Below are 23,076 nucleotides of genomic sequence, written 5' to 3' on the forward strand. Positions count from 1 at the left end.
GAAGCTCTCGATTTACCAGTTGATCTACGTTCCTACCCTCACCTATGGTCATGAGCTGTGGGTCGTGACCGAAAGAACGAGATCTCGTATACAGGCGGCTGAAATGAGTTTCCTCCGCAGGGTGGCCGGGCTCTCCCTTAGAGAAAGGGTGAGGGGCTCGGTCATCCGGGAGGAGATCAGAGTAGAGCCGCTGCTCCTCTGCATCGAGAGGAACCAGTTGAGGTGGCTCGGGCATCTGGTCAGGATGCCTCCTGGACCTCCCTGGTGAGGTGTTCCAGGCACGTCCATCTGGGAGGAGACCCCGGGGAAGACCCAGGACACGCTGGAGGGATTATATCTCTGGGCTGGCCTGGGAACGCCTCGGGATCCCCCCCCGCAGAGTTGGAAAATGTGGCTGGGGAGAGGGAAGTCTGCTTTGTACTCGTCAGTCAGCTCTTAACAGCATTCTCAGGAATGATCCGAGGAACTTTGATGAATGCAGCTTCAGACCTTTTCCAGTCTAAAGTTCTGCATCATGTCTTACATCAGTAGGTTGTGTGATGGAGGTATTGTATCTGTCTTCTGGCCAGCAGAGGAGACAAGGAAATGACCCTCCATAACTCCAGCATGCATTTTAATGCAGTTATGTCAGATGTGATGGACATAACCATTGTGCCATCAACATGGAAGACCACCTTGAAATTTATTGAAACCGTCTACAAACGGACATTAAAAGCCAAAACTCCGTCTTAGCATGGTCTGAAGAGATGGAAGTATTTGAGGGAGTTTAACTCCCCCCCTCATACAAAATGAAAGAAACTCCAAACATCTCAAACTGCAGAGCTGATACATTTAATTTTGATCGCGTTTTTGATCAGTTTCCTTTCATTGTACTCTTCTTAAACCTGAAACACGTCGCCTACATGCATCTTCTTCACAATAATACGTGAAGTTGTGGTTCCTTTCCTCTGGAGCGAATTCTTTCTTGTTCTGGCCTCCTCAGACACCGTTTTCCCCCTCGTTCAGCCATGAAAAACATTCGCTGGAAGAGGAAACAGCACGAAGCAGAGCCCTCGGTTTATACAGGAGCAGCCGTAAAGCAAAGCGCTCCAGGTCACGTGATCCCACAAGAGATGGATCCGGTCCTGCAAATATGTACATACAATATAAACTATACTTAACATAATATTTTTTTTTTTTTTAAGATTTTTAATTTCTGTTGTATTTTGCATACTTCTCTTTATTTAATCTATTTTATATTTTGATTTTATGCCTTGTTTCTTGACACTCTTGGCATCCAGTGTGAGCAGCAAAGTAAGACTTTCATTGTACAGTTTGTGCGTATGACAATAAAAGCTTTGAATCTTGAACTTTCAAAGTCTGCTATCTGAAGAGGGCAGCCTCCCCTGACATGCATCAAGACCCCAGAAATCATCCATGTTTGGCTCCAAAGTTACACCGTGTCCCTTCAAGACATGAATATGTGCTTTAGCAGTCGGATATTTCGGGATCAGAAAGTTGTAGATAAAAATACAGCTTTAATAAAATCTCCCCAAGGCCCTGCTTCATTGTGTTAACAGTTTTACTCACTCTGGGAGATTTCACACACGTGTTGCAGCAGATGAGTCTTTAAACCTCATGACGCATTAACAAGCTCAAGCTCATCCCTTGTTTCTTGATATAACACATGGCTGTTAGAGATTTCCAGCACGCCTGCATTACGCCGGCTGTCAGGACCTCATTGTTTTCAGCCACAACGTTGCAACCACCTGGCTTACGTTGCACAGTTCTGACTCGTTGTGGCATGAACGCAGGATTTCTGGGATGCTCCGCTTTCTTGCACTTCAATAGAGGCGGTGGATTATTCTGCTTTTCAGGGTGTGGCCTGTGCAGATCGGACTGTTCTGTTGTATGTGGGGTTGGCAGTTTCTCTGGTTCATAAACCACATTAAGCATACACTCAGCTGCCACTTCATTTTTCCTTCAGAACTGCCTTATCTCTTAGTGTCATATTCTCAGAGATTTTGCTCCGTTCTGACATGATAATGTCTCACAACACTCAGGTAGGCTGTGGTGTATGAACCATGGGGCCCAAAGTGGGACAAGAAGCAGCCTGAAGCGTTGATCCTGACGGCAGGATGGATCCATGTTGTCATGATGTTTCTAGCAGATTCTGATCCTACCATGTGAATGTGGAGCTGAAATGGAGACTTTCCTGTTCTTACTGACAGGAGGGAGCCCAGTGCGGTCTTCTGCTGTTGGAGACCATCTGCATTTCAAACGTCCACTCACCATCAACAAGATGAGATGCTGCACATTCAGATGAATGACTAACCCCCGAATTTTTCTGTTATTTAGCTTATCTGTGACAAACCCCACCATCTACCGCAGGGGTCTCTAACTCAGGTCCTCCTGAACTACCATCCTGCAGGTTTCAGTGTTTCCCTGCTGCAACACACCTGATCCAAATCAATGGCTCATTAACAGGCAGGTACAGAAGATGACGACAAGTTGCCAAAGAACCTTTTATCTGAATTTCAATTCAATTCAACTTTATTTATATAGAGTCAAATCACGGCAATGCCATCTCAAGACGCTTTACAGACAGGAAAAAAAAAAGAAAAAAAAGAAAGCCAATTCATAATAGCCTAGATAAGGAAACCAACAGATTGAGTTGGAGAATTAATCAATGAATTACATGTGTTGTGGCAGGAAAACACTAAACCCTGCAGGATGGTGGAGACCCCTAAACTATAGTGTTTAATATCATCAAAACAGAATCGGCACTGGGTCAGTGCTGTATTATGCTGTTGTTTAACCAACGTGGAGACTCATAATAAACTGGGGCTGTTACTGGAAACCAACATTAAGAACCAGTAATCAATATTACCTGTTTAACATCAATTTAATTTTTTCTCATGTTTAAAAATATTCAGTAAATGATCACATACAGTTAAACTGTGTGCCATTATCACAACCAATATTTGCGCTTTTAATTTGAAAATATTTGCAAGGAAAGCTTTTGGTTTTGTTGCACATGGGGATGGGTTTAATTTGAACAGTACTGTTTATTCGGGCTTCCTCCCATGCTTGGTAATGATAGCTGGTTACTCTAAATCAGTGTTAGTTGTTGTCTGTGCTGTGCAACCTATCCAGGTGGGATAGGCTCCACCTTCCTGGTTCAGAAAATGGATGGATATGAGGACTAAATATAGGCGATATTAAGATAACTGCTAATTAATTTTAATCGAGGTAACCTGTTCTGTTGGTTTGGGCTTCATTAAAAAGTTAACTCGTGGTTTGGGATGAGCAGGACTGCAAAGTGAAATGCAAACTTCAAAGAATCAAACATGGCTGCGTTTTCTTGCATCAAAGCTGCATTTTATTAAGTAAAATATATTTATGTTACTACAAGAAGTATACAAAAGTTTTGCGGTAATGGTTCAAATGAGTGTAAAAATATCAGAATCTGTTTTTAAGTTGAGATCAACAAACAAAATGACCATCAAAAGTAAGTACAGTAAAAAAAAAAACCTCTAAACTGACTCTGAAAAGGTAAAAAGAATATAAAAACCTTTTTTAAAACACGCTATAAGCCTAGCAAAAACACACCCAAGAGGTTTTATAATGGTTATAATAAAAACAAACAAAACCTACAGAATAATACGGTTTATAATGTTTAATAATTATAAACTTACAGCAAGCTTTATACTGTGTTAATACAAACTATAACTCAATATAACATGTTCTAAAAGCAGATACATTAAAAAATAAGGTTTAGTTTTCTGAAAAAAAAAAAACTATCAGCAGTTAAAGTTTTTTTTCTTTTTGAGGATATAAAATGGTTAAAATTTAGGAATAAAAAAATAAAAAGACATGAAAAGGCATTTTTAACAAAGTTTTTTTCTTCCTTTTTTGTTACATGAAAACGTGTATATTTAGTGGTTTTTATTTTAAAGTCATGTAATCCTTTTTTTAAACTAAACTTGTAAACCTTTAATAATCGGTACAGTACTGCGCACACTGCAAACAAACAATAAAAGCAGAAGATACGTGATACGGATGAAGCTGAATCAGAAGAAATCCTGCTCAGACTGAAAAACTCCCTCAGTCGGAGATAATGCCCGTTTTCTTCCATCTGATCTCACAAACAAAATGTTTTACAGCAACAAAGGAAAAAGGAAAATCACAACTTCTATAAAATGTCCAGCGAACATAAAAATGCTTCAGCAGGTACGTCAAAAAGATTCAAGTTTGGGAACGAGTGAAATCTGCAGGTTTCACGCGTCTGCATTCAGACTCCTTTAGAACAAAAGAAAAAAAAAAGCTTCATCACTGAGGAGAGGAAATGTACCTTACTGAGGGGGTAAAATTAACTTTTAAAGTTATTTTTGCTTCTTTGCATCTGAAATGTGACATTTATCACAGATTTGGTCCACATCCCATTTTCATCACATTCCTCCTCTTTATATTTTCATTGATTTATTTAGAATCAAAAGTAGTCGAACGTTCAGCAGCTTGTCCCAAAGTTCGGACCGCGTCGTCACAGCAGGACAAATAAAGCAAGTTTTCCTTTTCAAACAAAGTTTTTCTTTGTTTCTTAAAGAAAAACGTTGAAATGACTCAGGTTCGTGTTTTGGTCCATAAACGGTGTTTTAAACCAATCTGAACTGCAGCTCAACGTGCACCAACAGAAACACTTTGATCTAAACTTAAACAAAATAAAAAGATGCTGAAAACAACTTGTTGGTTTTTCTGTCCAACACAAGGTCGAAGCAGCGGCATGTGGGCTGACTTTGGCTGGACTGAGGTAAGAAGCTCCCGCTGGAGGTCTGTAGTACGCCGCCGTTATATCTGGAGGGAAACGCATCTCCTCAGGGTTGAAGTGGGAGAAGACTCTGGATGTCCTGCAGAAGCAGGAATGGAACGTATGGAAGTGGAAACAGAATCAATCGTTTCTTCACTCTAACAGGCAAAACGTGATGCAGCGTTAGCATCTGGTCTGGAATCTGTTGGAGCAGGGCTGCTGATCAGGAACACAGTTTACACATGTGGGTTGAATTTTTTTATCTGAATGACTGAAGCATGTTGTTGTTTTAATTCCACTGACCGCGACTGGAGTCCGTTTACTCTCGGTGCGGACAAATCAGCAGGCAGTGAGGAAACTAAGGCTTTCTTCAAGAACTGCTTTCCAGCAATGGAAGGAAGAGAAACTTTGGATACGATGGTGATATTTTCTTTTTTGCATTGGAGTTGCATGAAGTGAATAGTCCCTATCTGCCCTGCAGGAAGCATCACATAAAGTCATCATTCACCAACTAGCCTCAGAAATCTACCAGCTGTTCCTCAAACCAAAACAATGTCTGTGTGTTTCAGCATCGCTGGTGGCTGATTTACTCCACTTTCTGCAGATTTCTGCAGGTCTGATCCCAAAAAACACCAATAACAGACACCAAATAGTTCTTCTGTTCAGTAAACAGCTGCTTAAAAAGCTTAAAATTCACCATGAAGATGATTTTTTACGACAAAATTCTTCTAAAATATCCCATCAAAGTTTAAACAGTGTTGAGATACAAGCAGCTCATATTGAGCTCCGAATGATGCGTTCACCACCCAGTTAACGGCAAAAACCCTCACCTGAGGGATAAATCAGACCTTCAGGTGAGACTAAACGCAGTTTGATGTGACTGCAGGAAATGTTTGTGGCGTTTTGGTAAAAAAAAAAGTGGTTTCAGCAACATATCTGTTCCATTTTTTCATTAAAGGACATTTAGGGTGTATTATGTGGATCTAAACCTGGAGATCTTTACAAAAACCCAACAGCAGCTGCTTCCTGCTACTTTGACTTGAAGTGAAGCTACCTGCAGTTCGCCAGAGCAGCTGACAGCAGAGAAAAACCCTCCAGATCCTGAACAAACACGGCAGAAAGAATGTTGTGTTTTTTTTGTTCTTTTTCTTCTTTCCAGTGCTGCGATAAATTCCAGAGAGCAACCTGCTTGTTGGTGATGAGTGACGTCTATTCACAGGCAAAATAGTCTTTGAGTGGTGCAAACAGGTGGCGGATGACGGGGACGCTCCAGGACCGGCCCAGGAGTCTCTGTCTGGCTCCACGACCCATGTTGGACACATCCGTGTAGTGTACAGGAAACCCAAAGATTCTGCAAAACAAACAAGGCAGAATGATTATAAATATCATCAACACATATTTTACTCCCAGTAGAAGAACAACTTCATATCAGATCAACTAATGCAGGTTAAAGCTCCATCATATGTGAAGAGGATCCAGAAACACGCCGTCTTCTCTGGACCAAAGCTCATTTAAAATGTTCTGAGTGGAAACCTGGATGAAGACGTGGAATAGTTTGTGGACAGCATGGACGGCGTGTCCTGCAGACTAAAGAGGAGAGGGAGCATCCAGCTTGTTATCAGCCTGCATCTCTGATGGGATGGGGTTGCATTAGTGCCGATGGCGTGGGCAGCTTCCACATCTGGGAAGCTCCATCAATGCTGAAACATCTGCTCCTATCCAGACAACGTCTCTTTCAGGGAAGACCTTCCACCATGCTGGACCACATCCTGATGGTGGAACAGGAGAACTGGTCCAGCAGGACCATGCTGGACCACATCCTGATGGTGGAACAGGAGAACTGGTCCAGTAGGGCCATGCTGAACCACATCCTGATGGTGGAACAGGAGAACTGGTCCAGCAGGACCACGCTGGACCACATCCTGATGGTGGAACAGGAGAACTGGTCCAGTAGGGCCATGCTGAACCACATCCTGATGGTGGAACAGGAGAACTGGTCCAGCAGGACCATGCTGGACCACATCCTGATGGTGGAACAGGAGAACTGGTCCAGCAGGGCCATGCTGAACCACATCCTGATGGTGGAACAGGAGAACTGGTCCAGCAGGACCATACTGAACCACATCCTGATGGTGGAACAGGAGAACTGGTCCAGCAGGGCCATGCTGAACCACATCCTGATGGTGGAACAGGAGAACTGGTCCAGCAGGACCATACTGAACCACATCCTGATGGTGGAACAGGAGAACTGGTCCAGCAGGACCACATCCTGATGGTGGAACAGGAGAACTGGTCCAGCAGGACCACGCTGGACCACATCCTGATGGTGGAACAGGAGAACTGGTCCAGTAGGGCCATGCTGAACCACATCCTGATGGTGGAACAGGAGAACTGGTCCAGCAGGACCATGCTGGACCACATCCTGATGGTGGAACAAGAGAACTGGTCCAGCAGGACCATGCTGGACCACATCCTGATGGTGGAACAAGAGAACTGGTCCAGCAGGACCATGCTGAACCACATCCTGATGGTGAAACAGTAGAACTGGTCTGCTGCAGTCCAGACCTTCCACCAGTACAAACATCTGGAGCGGCCAGAATCCCACATCAGACCAGAATGGGACGTTTTCCTCCCCTAAAACTCCAGCTACTGGCCTCCTACTTTCCAGATGTTTACAGACAGATGTTGGAAGGACGCTACATGTTAAACATCATGGCTGAATGAGAAACTTGACACTCAGAAGTGTCGTTAATGTTTCCTGCCCACCTTTCCAGCTCGGTGCACCACAGTATGTCCTCCTTTCCGTTCATCAGGACTGGAAAGTGCTGGTCTTTCCCCTGTTTGATGGAGTTGGAGCGTGTGGTGATGGTTCGCACCTTTCCAAACTGTCAGAAAACATGCAAGGTCCACTTTCAATTATTTTGCAAGCAAGGTAAAAATCTAATACCATGTTTTCACATTTTCATGTATTCCTTTTTACCTGGATCTTTATTTGGAATCTATTTGAAAATATTATTTTGCACCATATAGTTTAATTTCATCTCACTCTTATTATTTTAATTCTACTGTAACTTTGCAATTTCCTCGTCTGGGTTCAATAAAGTACGCCTGATTCTGATTTAATCTGCAGATAACTGACCTTGGCGACTCTGCCGTGCTCCAGACAGTCCTGCAGCTCCAGCTTGTCCATCCCAGACGCACACAGAGGCCTGGAAGTTCCACAGTACAACCATCAGTCTCTGCTGTTTTGTTAAAACATACAAGTCAAGTGTTTTCCTGATGTTTGGCTACCTGTTCATTCCTGGCAGGTTACCCCAGAAATACCGGGCGCGGTGAGCAGCAGAGACCTCGATGGCGTCAATCATCACAGGGTTACACTGCATGAAGCAAACAGAGGTTATAACAAGCATCAAGGAAAGGTCACCTGGTAGCAGGATGTGGAAGTGGCGCCCCGTCTTGGCTCCTCCCTCTCCGGTTTTACTCCTCCACCAGCGATTTTCTCTTTCTCGGCTGTTTAGCAGGAGGAGGCAAATAAACCGAGCCGGGTCGGGAAATCCTTTCTGCATTTTCTCAGCCATGTTTGCCTTCCGAGTTTCTTCTTCACTACTTTGTATTTTCATCCTAACACGTTGTTTTATATGCAGGGTGTGGCTACCAGGTATGCACTGCTGGAGGGGGAGGAGGGGAGCCGGGAGAAGAAGCTACGAAATATTAAAAAATGAGCAATTTCATTTGGGTCGGAACGTTTGGATTGGTCAGAGTTTTTACAGATTTACAGTAAACTGAGGGGTCTAACTATATTTCTTATTGTTCATGATTACAGAATGTATAGACTACTATCAGGACGAGGAACCACTTCACCCAGAGGAACATGTCTCTGAGCAACGTTACCTACTGGAGCTCTAATGATCTGAGTTTTACATCCAGTCCAAATGTAAAGGGAAGCTGTGTAACCTTTGACCCAAACATCAGCCTAATGTGAGTAATAATGGATTGTTTCTGGGATAAATATACAGTGCTCGATGCATGCTGGGGCTCTGAGGGGACTGCTCTCTTCAGAAACCAGACATGTCCAGGGGACTTGGTACGATTCCTCACACCCTCCTGTGGTTTGGTGTGTGTTCACACCGACGTCACATAGTTAACCTGCTCACTACAGGGCGATACGCCTGTTTTTTTTTTAAACAAACTAAAAAACAAAAACATAGTTTGTAGGTAAAACTTACATAAATTAAATGTCATGAATTGTTCATGAACCTGTTGGAGTTTTCCTAAGGAATGTCTTGAAAAAGAAAAGTGGTAAATGACATCCATCGTTGTCCTAATCCAAATTTATCATCAACAGTCTATACAAATTTGTTGATAATCCATATATGTTATCCTGTTCCCTTTTAGTCTGCTGATGTCATCTCTTATCATTATGGATGTTATAAATAAAATGAAATGAAAAGAAATGAATGAAATGAAAAATACTTTATTAAGAATTTATTATTATTTACATTATTATAAATAATATTTATTTCTTTATATAATATATATATATATATATATATATATATATATATATATATATATATATATATATATATATATATATATATATATAAATAAAATATATAAATAAATATTTATTTCCTATTTTGGGGGGAAAAACAATGATAAACAGCTTCATATTTTAATATTTGCTTTGATTTGTATCAATAAATAAACAAAAGCCACATAATAAGAGATTGTGTATAACCTTAAATCTTCTTTTGAAGATGTTGATATAAAAGTAAGTCTCCTTGCAAATATTTAGGACTTTTTTGGCCTCAATGCAGCTGCTGCAGTAACTGCAGCAGCTGCAAACTGCCACCAGAGGTCACTGTTCCTCCTCCAAAATCAGTAAAAAGAAAAAAGAAAAAGAGAAGAAGCTGCGATGATTCCTACAACTACGGAAGCCGAAAGTAGCCGTAGTTTACTATTCATTTAGCATTGTTATCTAGAGATTTAAAAAATAATTGTTTTGTAATTGTTAGTTTAATAACTGAATGAAACAAAGAGGGCCTCTGTTAAACTTGTCTAACATTGTTTTGTGACAATCACCCACTAAATCAGGTGCGAACTGCATTTTCTCAAGCTTACCTTGATACCTGATCTTGAGACGACAAAGCTCATAATAAGCAGTCAAACCATGCTTTATAGTGGAAAAAAAAGTTAATTTCAAGAAAATTTAACTTGTTACATGAAAATTAACTCTTATTCTGCCCACCGATATTATCCATGTGACAACTTGTAACTTCACTTTTGTGTGTCTTTCATATATATAAAGGTATATGTTCAAAACAAAATAAATTATGTTTTGCTGAATATATATTATACTATAAAACCTTTTTAAGACCAACCTCCAGGAATCGTGAGATGTCCCTTTTGTCGTTGACACCCATGGCTACAACGTTCTCAAACATCCAGAAAAATGGCCGGTCCTCCCCTTCTTTAGGCTTTGCCTCGCTCAGCAGGCGGTAAAACTCGAAAAACAGTCGCCCTGTCCCTTCTGAAGCAAGAAAGGGTCCAATTAAATCCATCTGCTGTCACGTTGCCGTTAACACAGATGTTACCAATGGCACGATGAAGGAATAAAACAAGTTTCCAGGCTGCTACTGCTGTAATTTTAGTTTGTCCTACTTTGGGCCCCTTGGCACCAAAATTACATGTTTTACCACAATGATAAAATTCTAAACTTATAGCCTGAAAAATATCAGAAACTTCTTAAATGAGGAGGATAAAGTGGATTTTAAAGATTTGATTCAATGCCGTAACAGCTTCTCTGGCCCAGATAATGCAAACATGGACTCTTAAAGATGGCATGAGTAATAATGTTGTTTATGCATCAATGCACTGTGACACTAACATGCTAATTTTGCAGCATTGAGTCAAACTTAAAAGGCGTAATTTATATGTGAAATGGTTTATCAGGTACCAACCATACAGGCCTTTTCTTGCTGGATTCACAATTGACAGGTCATTGCAGGGACTTCCGCCGATCACCAGGTCGAATGGTCCCCACTCCTGAATCTGAACGAGAAAGAAGTTCCACTTTGTGTGAAAGTGCAGAAACTTGTAAGTTTTTTTCCCCAAAAAGTCATTAAAACCTTGAAAGTAATTAAAACAAGATCATAAAAAATCTGAGAAAGCAAATCAAATATGTCGATTAAAAGGAATGGATCTGTGACTTTTGGATGATGTTAAGAAAAATTTGCAAATAATTTTATCTCTGGATTCATGGTTCCAACCATTTCAGCTTTATCTAAACGTTAGCATTCATGACCTTTGTAACACATAGCTAAAGTTATTTTAAGACGTAACAGGAAGGAATAACAGCAACGACAGGAAACAAGGAAACAGCAGCAATGGAGAAAGACATGACAGGAAATGTGGAGGAGGTGTTTTCTAAAGGGAATACATACACATACAGAAAAAAACACAAATACATATACACTTATACATACAACTCAAAAGGGCTTTACATAAAACCTCAAAGTGAATTCAAGAATATAAGGAGAAACAAAACAAAAAAGCAATATATATATTACAGAAAATGTATATTACAAAAGCCTCATACTGAAGCCTGGTGGTGGTAGCTTAATGGTTTTTATGATCAGCTGGGACTGGGAAACTGGCCATGACATCCCAGAGGTTTGATATAGAAGCTCCTACCCAAACACAGTTGTACTCAAACTGGGGGTTGGAAACCAAGCAGAGTAGAAGTGAAGTCGATGTGGAAGTGCCAAAATTTGCAGTTCCCCCCTCATCCACTGGGGGCTCCAAACAGGAGTCAATTCCCATAGATTCCCATGTTAAAAAGTCCAATTTACCAGCAGAAATAAACATGTTTACATCCTGGTAACAAAATACTACTTTAGGTTTAACAACTTTACTCTCATGACAGTTGTGGGGCGTGGGGGGGGGTTAATTTCTTTTATATAACTCATGAAACTTAGACTTAAAATTCAGCATTATTAGGGGCGTGTCCTTTTGATTGACAGGCATCCGATATCCAGTGGCAATCAGGCAATGTGTAGCTCAGTGGCTACCAGCAGACCCTAGCTCTAGCCCTCTTACCCACTCGGCAGCCTCCGGTGGTTAAAAGTGAGGAAATGCATAAAACTGCAGTTCCCCCTTCATCCACCAGGGGCAGCAAAACAGAGCAAATCCCCATAGACTCCCATGTTAAAAAGACCAATTTCACAGCAGAAATAAACATGTTTACAGCACAAATAAACATGTTTACAGCCTGGTACAAAAATCCATTTTCGGTTTAATAGGTCAGGTTTACCTTCATGACAACTGTGGGGGGAAGGAATTTTTTTCTAACTCGCCCGTTTAAAAATAATTTAATCTCAACATTCGGCATGTCCTTTTGATTAACATGTATCTGATCTCCCGCTTCATTTAAGGAGAACGTAGAACAACCACAGTGTTTAGCCAGTTAACAACGTGACTTGGCTTTAGCCCGCTTACCTCTGTTAGCTGGTTAGCACCTGTTATCTCTGGGTTAGCTCAGTTAGCTCTTAGCTACAGAAAGCTCAGAGTTTGCTTGACGTCAATCATCCACCATGACGCTCACAGTCCCGCTCTTAGCTCCACCTCTTTGCCCATATTTGTATTTTCCGGGCGAGACGACGCGCATGCCCCTGTCAAGATGGTGATGGTAGGAACCGCCCACCGAGCTTCAATTCAGCTCTTCAGAAACCTTTGGGTGATGTCACGGAGGCTCCACCCATCATTTATATACAGCCTATGCTCTTACCTCTGTTAGCTGGTTAGCTTGCGTTAGGTCACTTAGCTCTTTGCTACAGGCAGGTCAGAGTTTACTGGCCCTTCTCATCTCCAATTTTGTATTTTCTGTCATCGTGTATGATGACGCATGTTACCGTCCCACTAAAATTAACTTCAGCTCTTCAGAAACATATGAGTAATGTCACGGAGGCTCTGCCCATCTTCATTTACTGTCTATGGTCTAACAGCTAACCTCACATGACTGAGTAAAACATTTTCCAACTGTAAAAGTATTAAATGTGAATATTTTAATATCAAATGTCTTTAGATCAAATGTAACTAAACAGAAAAAAAATCAAAGAAAAGTTTTCCTTACATTTTTCTTTGTAATGTTCCGGACGTCGTGGACATACTGGATTTTTCCTTCATGTCTGACAACACCCACAGAGATCGAGTCCTCACACACCTCTGATGCCACATACTGGTCCACTTTAAAGCCCAGATCCCTCAGAACCAGGTAGCCTGCATCCAAATCCCATCAGTTAGCAGAGTCAAAACAACAGCAATCATTCATTTGTTCATTCATTCATGCTCACCAGTAGCTATGCCATCAAACAGAGAAAGGACTCTGATTGGTCGTCTCTGCTCTGCAGGGACTGCTGGGTAAATCTTTGGTTTTTCCTGAAAGGTAGACCAAAAGTAAATAAGGGGGGGAAAAAAAATCAATATTTCAGGCTCATGTTGCATAAAAAGCTTCTCCATGTTTTTTTTTTACTTCAACTTCAAATCAGGTCACACAAAGCAGATGAGGAGGATGTTGCATTATTAATCCCACACGAGTCGGATAGGAAGGTGGAGTTTGTAACCACAATAAAAAACTTCTTATTTAGTTTCAATTCATCCAGTTCCGTACGTAATCCACCCTGCTTTCCAGACAAGGAGCCTTGGAACAAAAAACTGTTACATATTGTAAATCTGAGAAAAGTAGTCTTGCGTGGTAATTGTGTATTATAACATTATCAGCAGCAGTTATTTCATGATAGGCTTATAACAAACCAACTGCATAATAACTTATATTATACTTATTAGCCTACTGGCATTATTACATTTAAAATGTTTAAAATTACTACATTATGGGTTGCTACAGGGTTTAACACAACCTGGAGAAGAAACTGAGGGAGAGTAAGGACGTGCCTAAGCTCCAGGACAATTACCCCAGGGAGGTGTAAGACAATAGCACTATGAGAGGAGGGACCAGTTAAACCTGCTTTTTTAGCAGGTTTAGTTCACAGTCCCCCTCCTCTCCCCGTCTTCCACCTCCCACCTTTGTACACCTCCATCCCCCTCTCATCTCCCCCACAGGAGAATCCTGAGGATCCATCCCCACATCTATCAATAGAAACCCCTCCTGCAGTGTTGCCAACTTAGCATCTTTTTTGCTATCTTTAGTGAGTTTTCACCAAGCGGCAACCTCCGGCGGTTAAAAGTGTAGCATAAGTGGAAGAGCCAAAAACTGCAGTTCCCCCTTCATCCACTAGGGGATCCAAAACAGAACTAATCCCCATAGACTCCCATGTTAAAAAGACCAACTTCAAAGCAGAAATAAACATGTTTACAGCCTGGTATGAAAATCTATTTTAGGTTTAATAGGTCTGGTTTACCTTCATGACAACGGTGGGGGGAGTGAAATTTTTTTTATAACTCATTCGTTTGTCACCAATTTCATCTCAAAATTCTGCATAATAAGCAGAGTGTCCTTTTGATTGACCCGATATCCCTCTGCAGCGTGGCACAACCACTTTTTTATTTTTACCGACTAACAGCGTGATTTAGCTTTAGCTTGCCTACCTCCATTAGTTGGTTAGCTCCTTTTAGCACCAAATTAGCTCGGTTAGCTTTTAGCTACAGGCAGGCAGAAGTTTAATAGACGTCAATCATCCACCCCCGGGCTCTACCGCTTTGCCCGTTTTTGTATTTTCTGGGAGCAACAGCAACAGCTTGGATGTTGCCAAGATACCGACAGTGGGAACTACCCAATTAGCGCCAATTCAGCTCTCTATAAACCTATGGGTGACGTTGGACTCCGTCCATCTTTTATATACTGTCTATGGTTTTCAGACCTCTCTAGAGATTTTTTCTGGTGTTAATGAAGACTGACATAAAAGCAGGTTTTTTCCTTTTTTTTTCCCAATGAACAGCGGTGCTGCGCATGGCCCTCCAGGAACCTCAGAAGAGGCTTGGTCCTCACTCAGTAGCTAGACTCGCTGCAGTCCACTGGCACCTATCTATGATGTCCTCTACTGTTTATGCTCTCATATTGAAGTCGCTTTAGATGAACGCATCTGGTAAATGACTGTGGAACATAACAGAATATATGGACGCCCTGTCAAAGTCTTGTGGACCCAAAAGCGTCTTTTCAGTCAGACTTGAAAAAGATCATAAAGGAAAATTTAATTTCTGATCCTCTGCCCCTGATATGAGAACAAGAAAGTTTATTTGAAACTAACGTGTAAGAATTAAAGCTACTCACAAACTCCTGTCCGTTGTCATTAGTGAATAACTCCTGCAGCTTCAGGCTCCAGTCGTGCCGTCGTTTGAGGACGCCATACTGTAGTGGAGGCTGGCACATGTAACATCGCCATGGGTCCAGATACCGAGCGTTGTTAGATGCTCCAGGGTCCACTAAGATGTCCAGACAATCCACACAGAAACACCTGGAACAGCACAGGTAAGAGGAGGTGAGTGGAGGGATGCTGTTAGCAGGAAGAGGAGCTACGGTATTGTATCGTCTGTAAGTTTATGAGTGTTTGTGTCACACCTGCAGCAGTTGGCGTTTCCACAGAGCAGAACTTCTCGACCTCCGCAGCAAACAGTGCAGTAAGACTGGTAACCATCGTCATCATACATATAAGACATCTCCAGGTACACGTCCTGAACACAGAAAACATTTATGAATGCAAATACTCAGTGTTGTGATTCAAAATATATTAATCTGTGGAGATAAATTTCCTTTGATGCATCATCTTCAAACTTCATTCCCAAATAAATCAAGACATTGTGTAAAATGTAAAGTAAAAACAGAATGCAATGATTTACTAATATCATAAACCCATATTCTATTCTCAGGAGAATATAAACAACATAACAGATGTTAAAAATGACACGTTGGACCATTTTATAGAAAAACAGTTGTTTATAATTGGTGCTATATTAACATCTTAGGCTTTAGTACAGAAGTACCCAAAAATTTACATAATTATAAAAAAGCATCAGAAAAAAATATGTATAAAATTTCTTTGACAGTCTTAGTCAACCAGTTAGGGGACACAGCCAGTATGGATGGTAAATGAATAATCAAACAGCTTGTTGATATCAGCGATGGGTGTATTGTCACTGTAAAGTCAATACTTTGATATTTAGGAGGAAAATATCCGATTAAAAACTTTCTGAATATCAAGATACCACTATGTTCATCAAAAACATGCCAAATGTTTTCATTTCTGTGCGTTTGAGGCAAAGTTATGTGCAAAACCATTTCAATAATCACATTCATTTTTGGTCTGAAATTTTAAAAAGTTATATTTGATTTATAGATAATTTTTAATAATTTCACTTCATGTAAAGCACTTCTTCTGATAAGTTTTATTAATAATTATTTGCCTTTGCAATAAATCAATAATTACACATGGTATAATCATATGATTTTCATTAGTGAAGTGCACGTCAAGGTCTATCTATCTATCTATCTATCTATCTATCTATCTATCTATCTATCTATCTATCTAGCTATCTAGCTATCTATCTAGCTAGCTAGCTATCTAGCTAGCTAGCTAGCTATCCCAGCTAGCAGGCTTCAGTGTGAATATAGGCTATTGCAACATGAATGCAGCCACAGTGTGGTGTGCAGTGATGTTAATGTTGGCCCTGATGATGTAGATCTATTTTGTTCCGCATTCTGATATTAATACATTTTGTTTAGACCAACTGAATGTTAGGATGTTAAGACAGTGGATGGACCTTACCTTGCATGTTTGGCACAAGCCTCCTTCAAAGAGCGGGTGAAAGGTTGCTGCTTTCATCTTTCCACAAGACAGACAAAAGTCTGAACACACAAACAGAATTAGACACAAATTATGATTAAAAACCAGAAATGAACTGATAACTAGACTGAACACATGGAAGAGGGTGTTTACCTTCTATACTTCTTTTCATCATCCGAACTTCATTCACCATTTGTTCTGACAGAAAAGAAGAAATACAGAACAGAATCAAACATAGTTAACATTTTCAGTATCTTCTAACCCTGCAGAGACCATGACCTTTGACCCCTACCTCTGCTATAGGACTCTTCAGGGGCGACCTTGGTCTTGCAGAGGCTGGCTTTGGGCCGCTTTGCACAGGGAACATACTCCAGCAGGGACACACTGAGGACCTGGTGGTCCAGAGGGTTACTGCCTGCAATGAGAAAGGCAGATAAATACTTTTTTTTTTACCTTCATTATTATCTGTAATTATCATGTGAGGTTATGGCTCCTGCTTTGCTCACTGGCACTGTGTGGAGGTTTGAGACCCTCCTCTCCTTTGGGCAGGAAGCCACCGTGAGCCCAGTCCAACATGGGTTTGATCTGGTCCTCTGGATTGTCAGACTCGCATGGAGGAAAGGTCTTATCTGCTCGGACACTGGCCATCTGAGACAGCAACAGAGATGTTTTCCAATGTGGGGCGCAGTAAGCACTTAGTAAAAACAGAACTAGAAGAAGATTCTAGATCAGAGGTATCAAATATATGGTCCGGGGACCGAAACTGGTCCAAACTAGTTTGTGGAAAATATTTAGAAAGTGAATTAGTTTGTAAAAGGGACTGCAATTCCTAAAGTTCCCAAATTAAGTTTCTTTAAATGTTTAAATTTGTGGGGGGAATTTAACACCTAAATTGAGATTTATTAAATCGCAATTTAGGATTTATTAAATCGCAATTTTTATAGATTTTAATCGTGGAACTCGTGGAACGGGGCAGACCTCCCTGACTAACCTTTTATAGATCCATTGTGATCTATAGGTTGTAAGTATAAATGATCAAGTGCAGCTAAATATAGTGGAAACTTATTTTCCAGGTAGTTTGTAGCATGTTTGGTAAAAGGAAAGTTCTTTAAATGTAAACATCTTGATAAAGCCCTTCTTTGGACTAAAACAAGGTGAAAAATGTGGAGTTTTCATTATTTATAGGTTATTATTTAAACTGCGCTACAAATAGCCAGCCACTGTACTTTAATTAGTATGACACCCGTGATCTGGATCCTTTTGACATTAGCGTGACACAGAATGTTAAATCCTGTTAATTCTCACCTTATAACACTGCTGAAATGAAAGCATATCATAATACCTGCTTTAGATTTATTTATTTGTTTGCAAAAATCCCTCATTTATAATATTATGACAAACTCAAACTGGGTATTTTGCATCCGTCATGAGCTGCAATGTTTCAGGTTTACGTCTTCCAACTAAAAACAGTGAAATTGAACATTCAGAACTCCTGCAAAGGAAAGAAGGGGAAGGTGTTTGTGGTCTGAAAGTTACCTCGACTGCTTGGAAGATCGCCCTGCGGTACGAAGCGAGCTTTGTGTACGAAGTCTGGCTGAAGAACTTTGGGAAGGCGGTGATGGAGTCCAGTTTGTCTGCTGAAACCTGGTTTCAGAAACAAAACAAAGTGGAAGATGAACTACAAAAGGCTTGTTTTCTGACTCCCCTTCATCATAATGTTTCCTTTCCTCTTCACCTCAGAGAACTTGCCATCTCCAAACCACTGCAGCCATCTCATGCCATGGCTCGCCTGCCGCTTGCCCGTGGCTCGCCATGTTACTACGATGCCAGGCCACCAGGAGAAGCCCTTGATTTTACCCCAAACCAGTTCCCCGATCCCAAAACCTTTGTTGTCCTGGAAGGAAGAGCACAAGAAAGGTGTTAAATGAAAAATAATATGTTAAAACACCAAAACAGAGCAACTTTCTCTGAGCCTGAAGTCATTTTTCAGATTAAACACAAAATAAAGACTTTGACTGCTCCAGATGTGTCATGTTTTCTAACTGCTCCAGATGTGTCCTGGTTTCTGACTGCTCCAGATGTGTCCTGGTTTCTGACTGCTCCAGATGTGTCCTGGTTTCTGACTGCTCCAGATGTGTCCTGGTTTCTGACTGCTCCAGATGTGTCCTGGTTTCTGACTGCTCCAGATGTGTCCTGGTTTCTGACTGCTCCAGATGTGTCCTGGTTTCTGACTGCTCCAGATGTGTCATGGTTTCTAACTGCTCCAGATGTGTCCTGGTTTCTCCATGCTCCAGATGTGTCCTGGTTTCTGACTGCTCCAGATGTGTCCTGGTTTCTGACTGCTCCAAATGTGTCCTGGTTTCTGACTGCTCCAGATGTGTCCTGGTTTCTAACTGCTCCAGATGTGTCCTGGTATCTGACTGCTCCAGATGTGTCCTGGTATCTGACTGCTCCAGATGTGTCCTGGTTTCTGACTTCTCCAGATGTGTCCTGGTTTCTAACTGCTCCAGATGTGTCCTGGTATCTGACTGCTCCAGATGTGTCCTGGTTTCTGACTTCTCCAGATGTGTTCTGGTTTCTGACTGCTCCAGATTTGTCCTGGTTTCTGACTGCTCCAGATGTGTCCTGGTTTCTGACTGCTCCAGATGTGTCCTGGTATCTGACTGCTCCAGATGTGTCCTGGTTTCTGACTTCTCCAGATGTGTCCTGGTTTCTGACTGCTCCAGATGTGTCCTGGTTTCTGACTGCTCCAGATTTGTCCTGGTTTCTGACTGCTCCAGATGTGTCATGTTTTCTAACTGCTCCAGATGTGTCATGGTTTCTGACTGCTCCAGGTGTGTCCTGGTTTCTGACTGCTCCAGATGTGTCCTGGTTTTTGACTGCTCCAGATGTGTCCTGGTTTCTGACTTCTCCAGATGTGTCCTGGTTTCTGACTGCTCCAGATGTGTCCTGGTTTCTGACTGCTCCAGATGTGTCCTGGTTTTTGACTGCTCCAGATGTGTCCTGGTTTCTGACTTCTCCAGATGTGTCCTGGTTTCTGACTGCTCCAGATGTGTCCTGGTTTCTGACTGCTCCAGATGTGTCCTGGTTTCTGACTGCTCCAGATGTGTCCTGGTTTCTGACTGCTCCAGATGTGTCCTGGTTTCTGACTGCTCCAGATGTGTCCTGGTTTCTGACTGCACCAGATGTGTCCTGGTTTCTGAATGCTCCAGATGTGTCCTGGTTTCTGACTGCTCCAGATGTGTCCTGGTTTCTGACTGCTCCAGATGTGTCCTGGTTTCTGACTGCTCCAGATTTGTCCTGGTTTCTGACTGCTCCAGATGTGTCCTGGTTTCTGACTGCTCCAGATGTGTCCTGGTATCTGACTGCTCCAGATGTGTCCTGGTTTCTGACTGCTCCAGATGTGTCCTGGTTTCTGACTGCTCCAGATGTGTCCTGGTATCTGACTGCTCCAGATGTGTCCTGGTATCTGACTTCTCCAGATGTGTCCTGGTTTCTGACTGCTCCAGATGTGTCCTGGTTTCTGACTGCTCCAGATGTGTCCTGGTTTCTGACTTCTCCAGATGTGTCCTGGTATCTGACTGCTCCAGATGTGTCCTGGTTTCTGACTGCTCCAGATGTGTCATGGTTTCTGACTGCTCCAGATGTGTCCTGGTTTCTGACTGCTCCAGATGTGTCATGGTTTCTGACTGCTCCAGATGTCTCCTGGTTTCTGACTGCTCCAGATGTGTCCTGGTTTCTCCATGCTCCAGATGTGTCCTGGTTTCTGACTGCTCCAGATGTGTCCTGGTTTCTGACTGCTCCAGATGTGTCCTGGTTTCTGACTGCTCCAGATGTGTCATGGTTTTCGACTTCTCCAGATGTGTCATGGTTTCTGACTGCTCCAGATGTGTCCTGGTTTCTGACTGCTCCAGATGTGTCCTGGTTTCTGACTGCTCCAGATGTGTCCTGGTTTCTGACTGCTCCAGATGTGTCCTGGTATCTGACTGCTCCAGATGTGTCCTGGTTTCTGACTGCTCCAGATGTGTCCTGGTTTCTGACTGCTCCAGATGTGTCCTGGTATCTGACTGCTCCAGATGTGTCCTGGTTTCTGACTGCTCCAGATGTGTCCTGGTTTCTGACTGCTCCAGATGTGTCCTGGTTTTTGACTGCTCCAGATGTGTCATGGTTTCTGACTGCTCCAGATGTGTCATGGTTTCTAACTGCTCCAGATGTGTCCTGGTTTCTCCATGCTCCAGATGTGTCATGGTTTCTGACTGCTCCAGATGTGTCCTGGTTTCTGACTGCTCCAGATGTGTCCTGGTTTCTGACTGCTCCAGATGTGTCATGGTTTCTGACTGCTCCAGATGTGTCCTGGTTTCTGACTGCTCCAGATGTGTCATGGTTTCTGACTGCTCCAGATGTGTCCTGGTTTCTGACTGCACCAGATGTGTCCTGGTTTCTGAATGCTCCAGATGTGTCCTGGTTTCTGACTGCTCCAGATGTGTCCTGGTTTCTGACTGCTCCAGATGTGTCCTGGTTTCTGACTGCTCCAGATGTGTCCTGGTTTCTGACTGCTCCAGATGTGTCCTGGTTTCTGACTTCTCCAGATGTGTCCTGGTTTCTGACTGCTCCAGATGTGTCCTGGTTTTTGACTGCTCCAGATGTGTCCTGGTTTCTGACTGCTCCAGATGTGTCCTGGTTTCTGACTGCTCCAGATGTGTCCTGGTTTCTGACTGCTCCAGATGTGTCCTGGTTTCTGACTGCACCAGATGTGTCCTGGTTTCTGACTGCTCCAGATGTGTCCTGGTTTCTGACTGCTCCAGATGTGTCCTGGTTTTTGACTTCTCCAGATGTGTCCTGGTTTCTGACTTCTCCAGATGTGTCCTGGTTTTTGACTTCTCCAGATGTGTCCTGGTTTCTGACTGCTCCAGATGTGTCCTGGTATCTGACTGCTCCAGATGTGTCATGGTTTTTGACTGCTCCAGATGTGTCATGGTTTCTGACTGCTCCAGATGTGTCATGGTTTCTGACTGCTCCAGATGTGTCATGGTTTTTGACTGCTCCAGATGTGTCCTGGTTTCTGACTGCTCCAGATGTGTCATGGTTTTTGACTGCTCCAGATGTGTCCTGGTTTCTTCCTGCTCCAGATGTGTCATGGTTTCTGACTGCTCCAGATGTGTCCTGGTTTCTGACTGCTCCAGATGTGTCCTGGTTTCTGACTGCTCCAGATGTGTCCTGGTTTCTTCCTGCTCCAGATGTGTCCTGGTTTCTGACTGCACCAGATGTGTCCTGGTTTCTGACTGCTCCAGATGTGTCCTGGTTTCTTCCTGCTCCAGATGTGTCCTGGTTTCTGACTTTGCCAGATGTGTCCTGGTTTCTGACTGCACCAGATGTGTCCTGGTTTCTGACTGCTCCAGATGTGTCATGGTTTTTGACTGCTCCAGATGTGTCCTGGTTTCTGACTGCTCCAGATGTGTCATGGTTTCTAACTGCTCCAGATGTGTCCTGGTTTCTCCATGCTCCAGATGTGTCCTGGTTTCTGACTGCTCCAGATGTGTCCTGGTTTCTGACTGCTCCAGATGTGTCATGGTTTTTGACTGCTCCAGATGTGTCCTGGTTTCTGACTGCTCCAGATGTGTCATGGTTTTTGACTGCTCCAGATGTGTCATGGTTTTTGACTGCTCCAGATGTGTCATGGTTTCTGTCTGCTCCAGATGTGTCCTGGTTTCTGACTGCTCCAGATGTGTCCTGGTTTCTGTCTGCTCCAGATGTGTCCTGGTTTCTGACTGCTCCAGATGTGTCCTGGTTTCTGACTGCACCAGAAGTGTCCTGGTTTGTAACTGCTCCAGATGTGTCCTGGTTTCTGACTGCTCCAGATGTGTCCTGGTTTCTGACTGCTCCAGATGTGTCCTGGTTTCTGACTTCTCCAGATGTGTCCTGGTTTCTGACTGCTCCAGATGTGTCCTGGTTTCTGTCTGCTCCAGAAGTGTCCTGGTTTCTGACTGCTCCAGAAGTGTCCTGGTTTCTGACTGCTCCAGATGTGTCCTGGTATCTGACTGCTCCAGATGTGTCATGGTTTCTGACTGCTCCAGATGTGTCCTGGTTTCTGACTGCTCCAGATGTGTCCGGTTTCTGACTGCTCCAGATGTGTCCTGGTTTCTGACTGCTCCAGATGTGTCCGGTTTCTGACTGCTCCAGATGTGTCCTGGTTTCTGACTGCTCCAGAAGTGTCCTGGTTTCTGACTTTTCCAGATGTGTCCTGGTTTCTGACTTTTCCAGATGTGTCCTGGTTTCTGACTTTTCCAGATGTGTCCTGGTTTCTGACTGCTCCAGATGTGTCCTGGTTTCTGACTGCTCCAGATGTGTCCTGGTTTCTGTCTGCTCCAGATGTGTCCTGGTTTCTGACTGCTCCAGATGTGTCCTGGTTTCTGTCTGCTCCAGATGTGTCCTGGTTTCTGACTGCTCCAGATGTGTCCTGGTTTCTGACTTTTCCAGATGTGTCCTGGTTTC

General features: G+C 42.7%; 1 protein-coding gene across 1 annotated transcript in view; it reads right to left on the reverse strand.

Moving 5' to 3' along the window:
* Nucleotides 1-5,758: 5,758 nt before the first annotated feature.
* dnmt3bb.1 (DNA (cytosine-5-)-methyltransferase 3 beta, duplicate b.1) overlaps nucleotides 5,759-23,076 on the reverse strand; it is a 43,047-nt gene continuing 25,729 nt past the window's right edge. The window contains exons 7-22 of the mRNA XM_079239904.1: nucleotides 18,320-18,478; nucleotides 18,121-18,228; nucleotides 17,091-17,232; nucleotides 16,877-16,999; nucleotides 16,738-16,782; nucleotides 16,567-16,646; nucleotides 15,363-15,475; nucleotides 15,075-15,258; nucleotides 13,141-13,225; nucleotides 12,921-13,066; nucleotides 10,750-10,840; nucleotides 10,171-10,319; nucleotides 8,078-8,163; nucleotides 7,926-7,995; nucleotides 7,553-7,671; nucleotides 5,759-6,137 (exon numbers count right to left, since the gene is read on the reverse strand). Of these exons, the coding sequence (XP_079096030.1) occupies nucleotides 5,996-6,137; nucleotides 7,553-7,671; nucleotides 7,926-7,995; nucleotides 8,078-8,163; nucleotides 10,171-10,319; nucleotides 10,750-10,840; nucleotides 12,921-13,066; nucleotides 13,141-13,225; nucleotides 15,075-15,258; nucleotides 15,363-15,475; nucleotides 16,567-16,646; nucleotides 16,738-16,782; nucleotides 16,877-16,999; nucleotides 17,091-17,232; nucleotides 18,121-18,228; nucleotides 18,320-18,478 (1,842 nt within the window). The 3' untranslated portion in view covers nucleotides 5,759-5,995. The remainder of the gene's footprint in view (nucleotides 6,138-7,552; nucleotides 7,672-7,925; nucleotides 7,996-8,077; nucleotides 8,164-10,170; nucleotides 10,320-10,749; nucleotides 10,841-12,920; nucleotides 13,067-13,140; nucleotides 13,226-15,074; nucleotides 15,259-15,362; nucleotides 15,476-16,566; nucleotides 16,647-16,737; nucleotides 16,783-16,876; nucleotides 17,000-17,090; nucleotides 17,233-18,120; nucleotides 18,229-18,319; nucleotides 18,479-23,076) is intronic.

Source organism: Telmatherina bonti, assembly GCF_933228915.1.
Source record: "Telmatherina bonti genome assembly, chromosome: 4".
In the NCBI taxonomy this organism is placed as follows: domain Eukaryota; kingdom Metazoa; phylum Chordata; class Actinopteri; order Atheriniformes; family Telmatherinidae; genus Telmatherina; species Telmatherina bonti.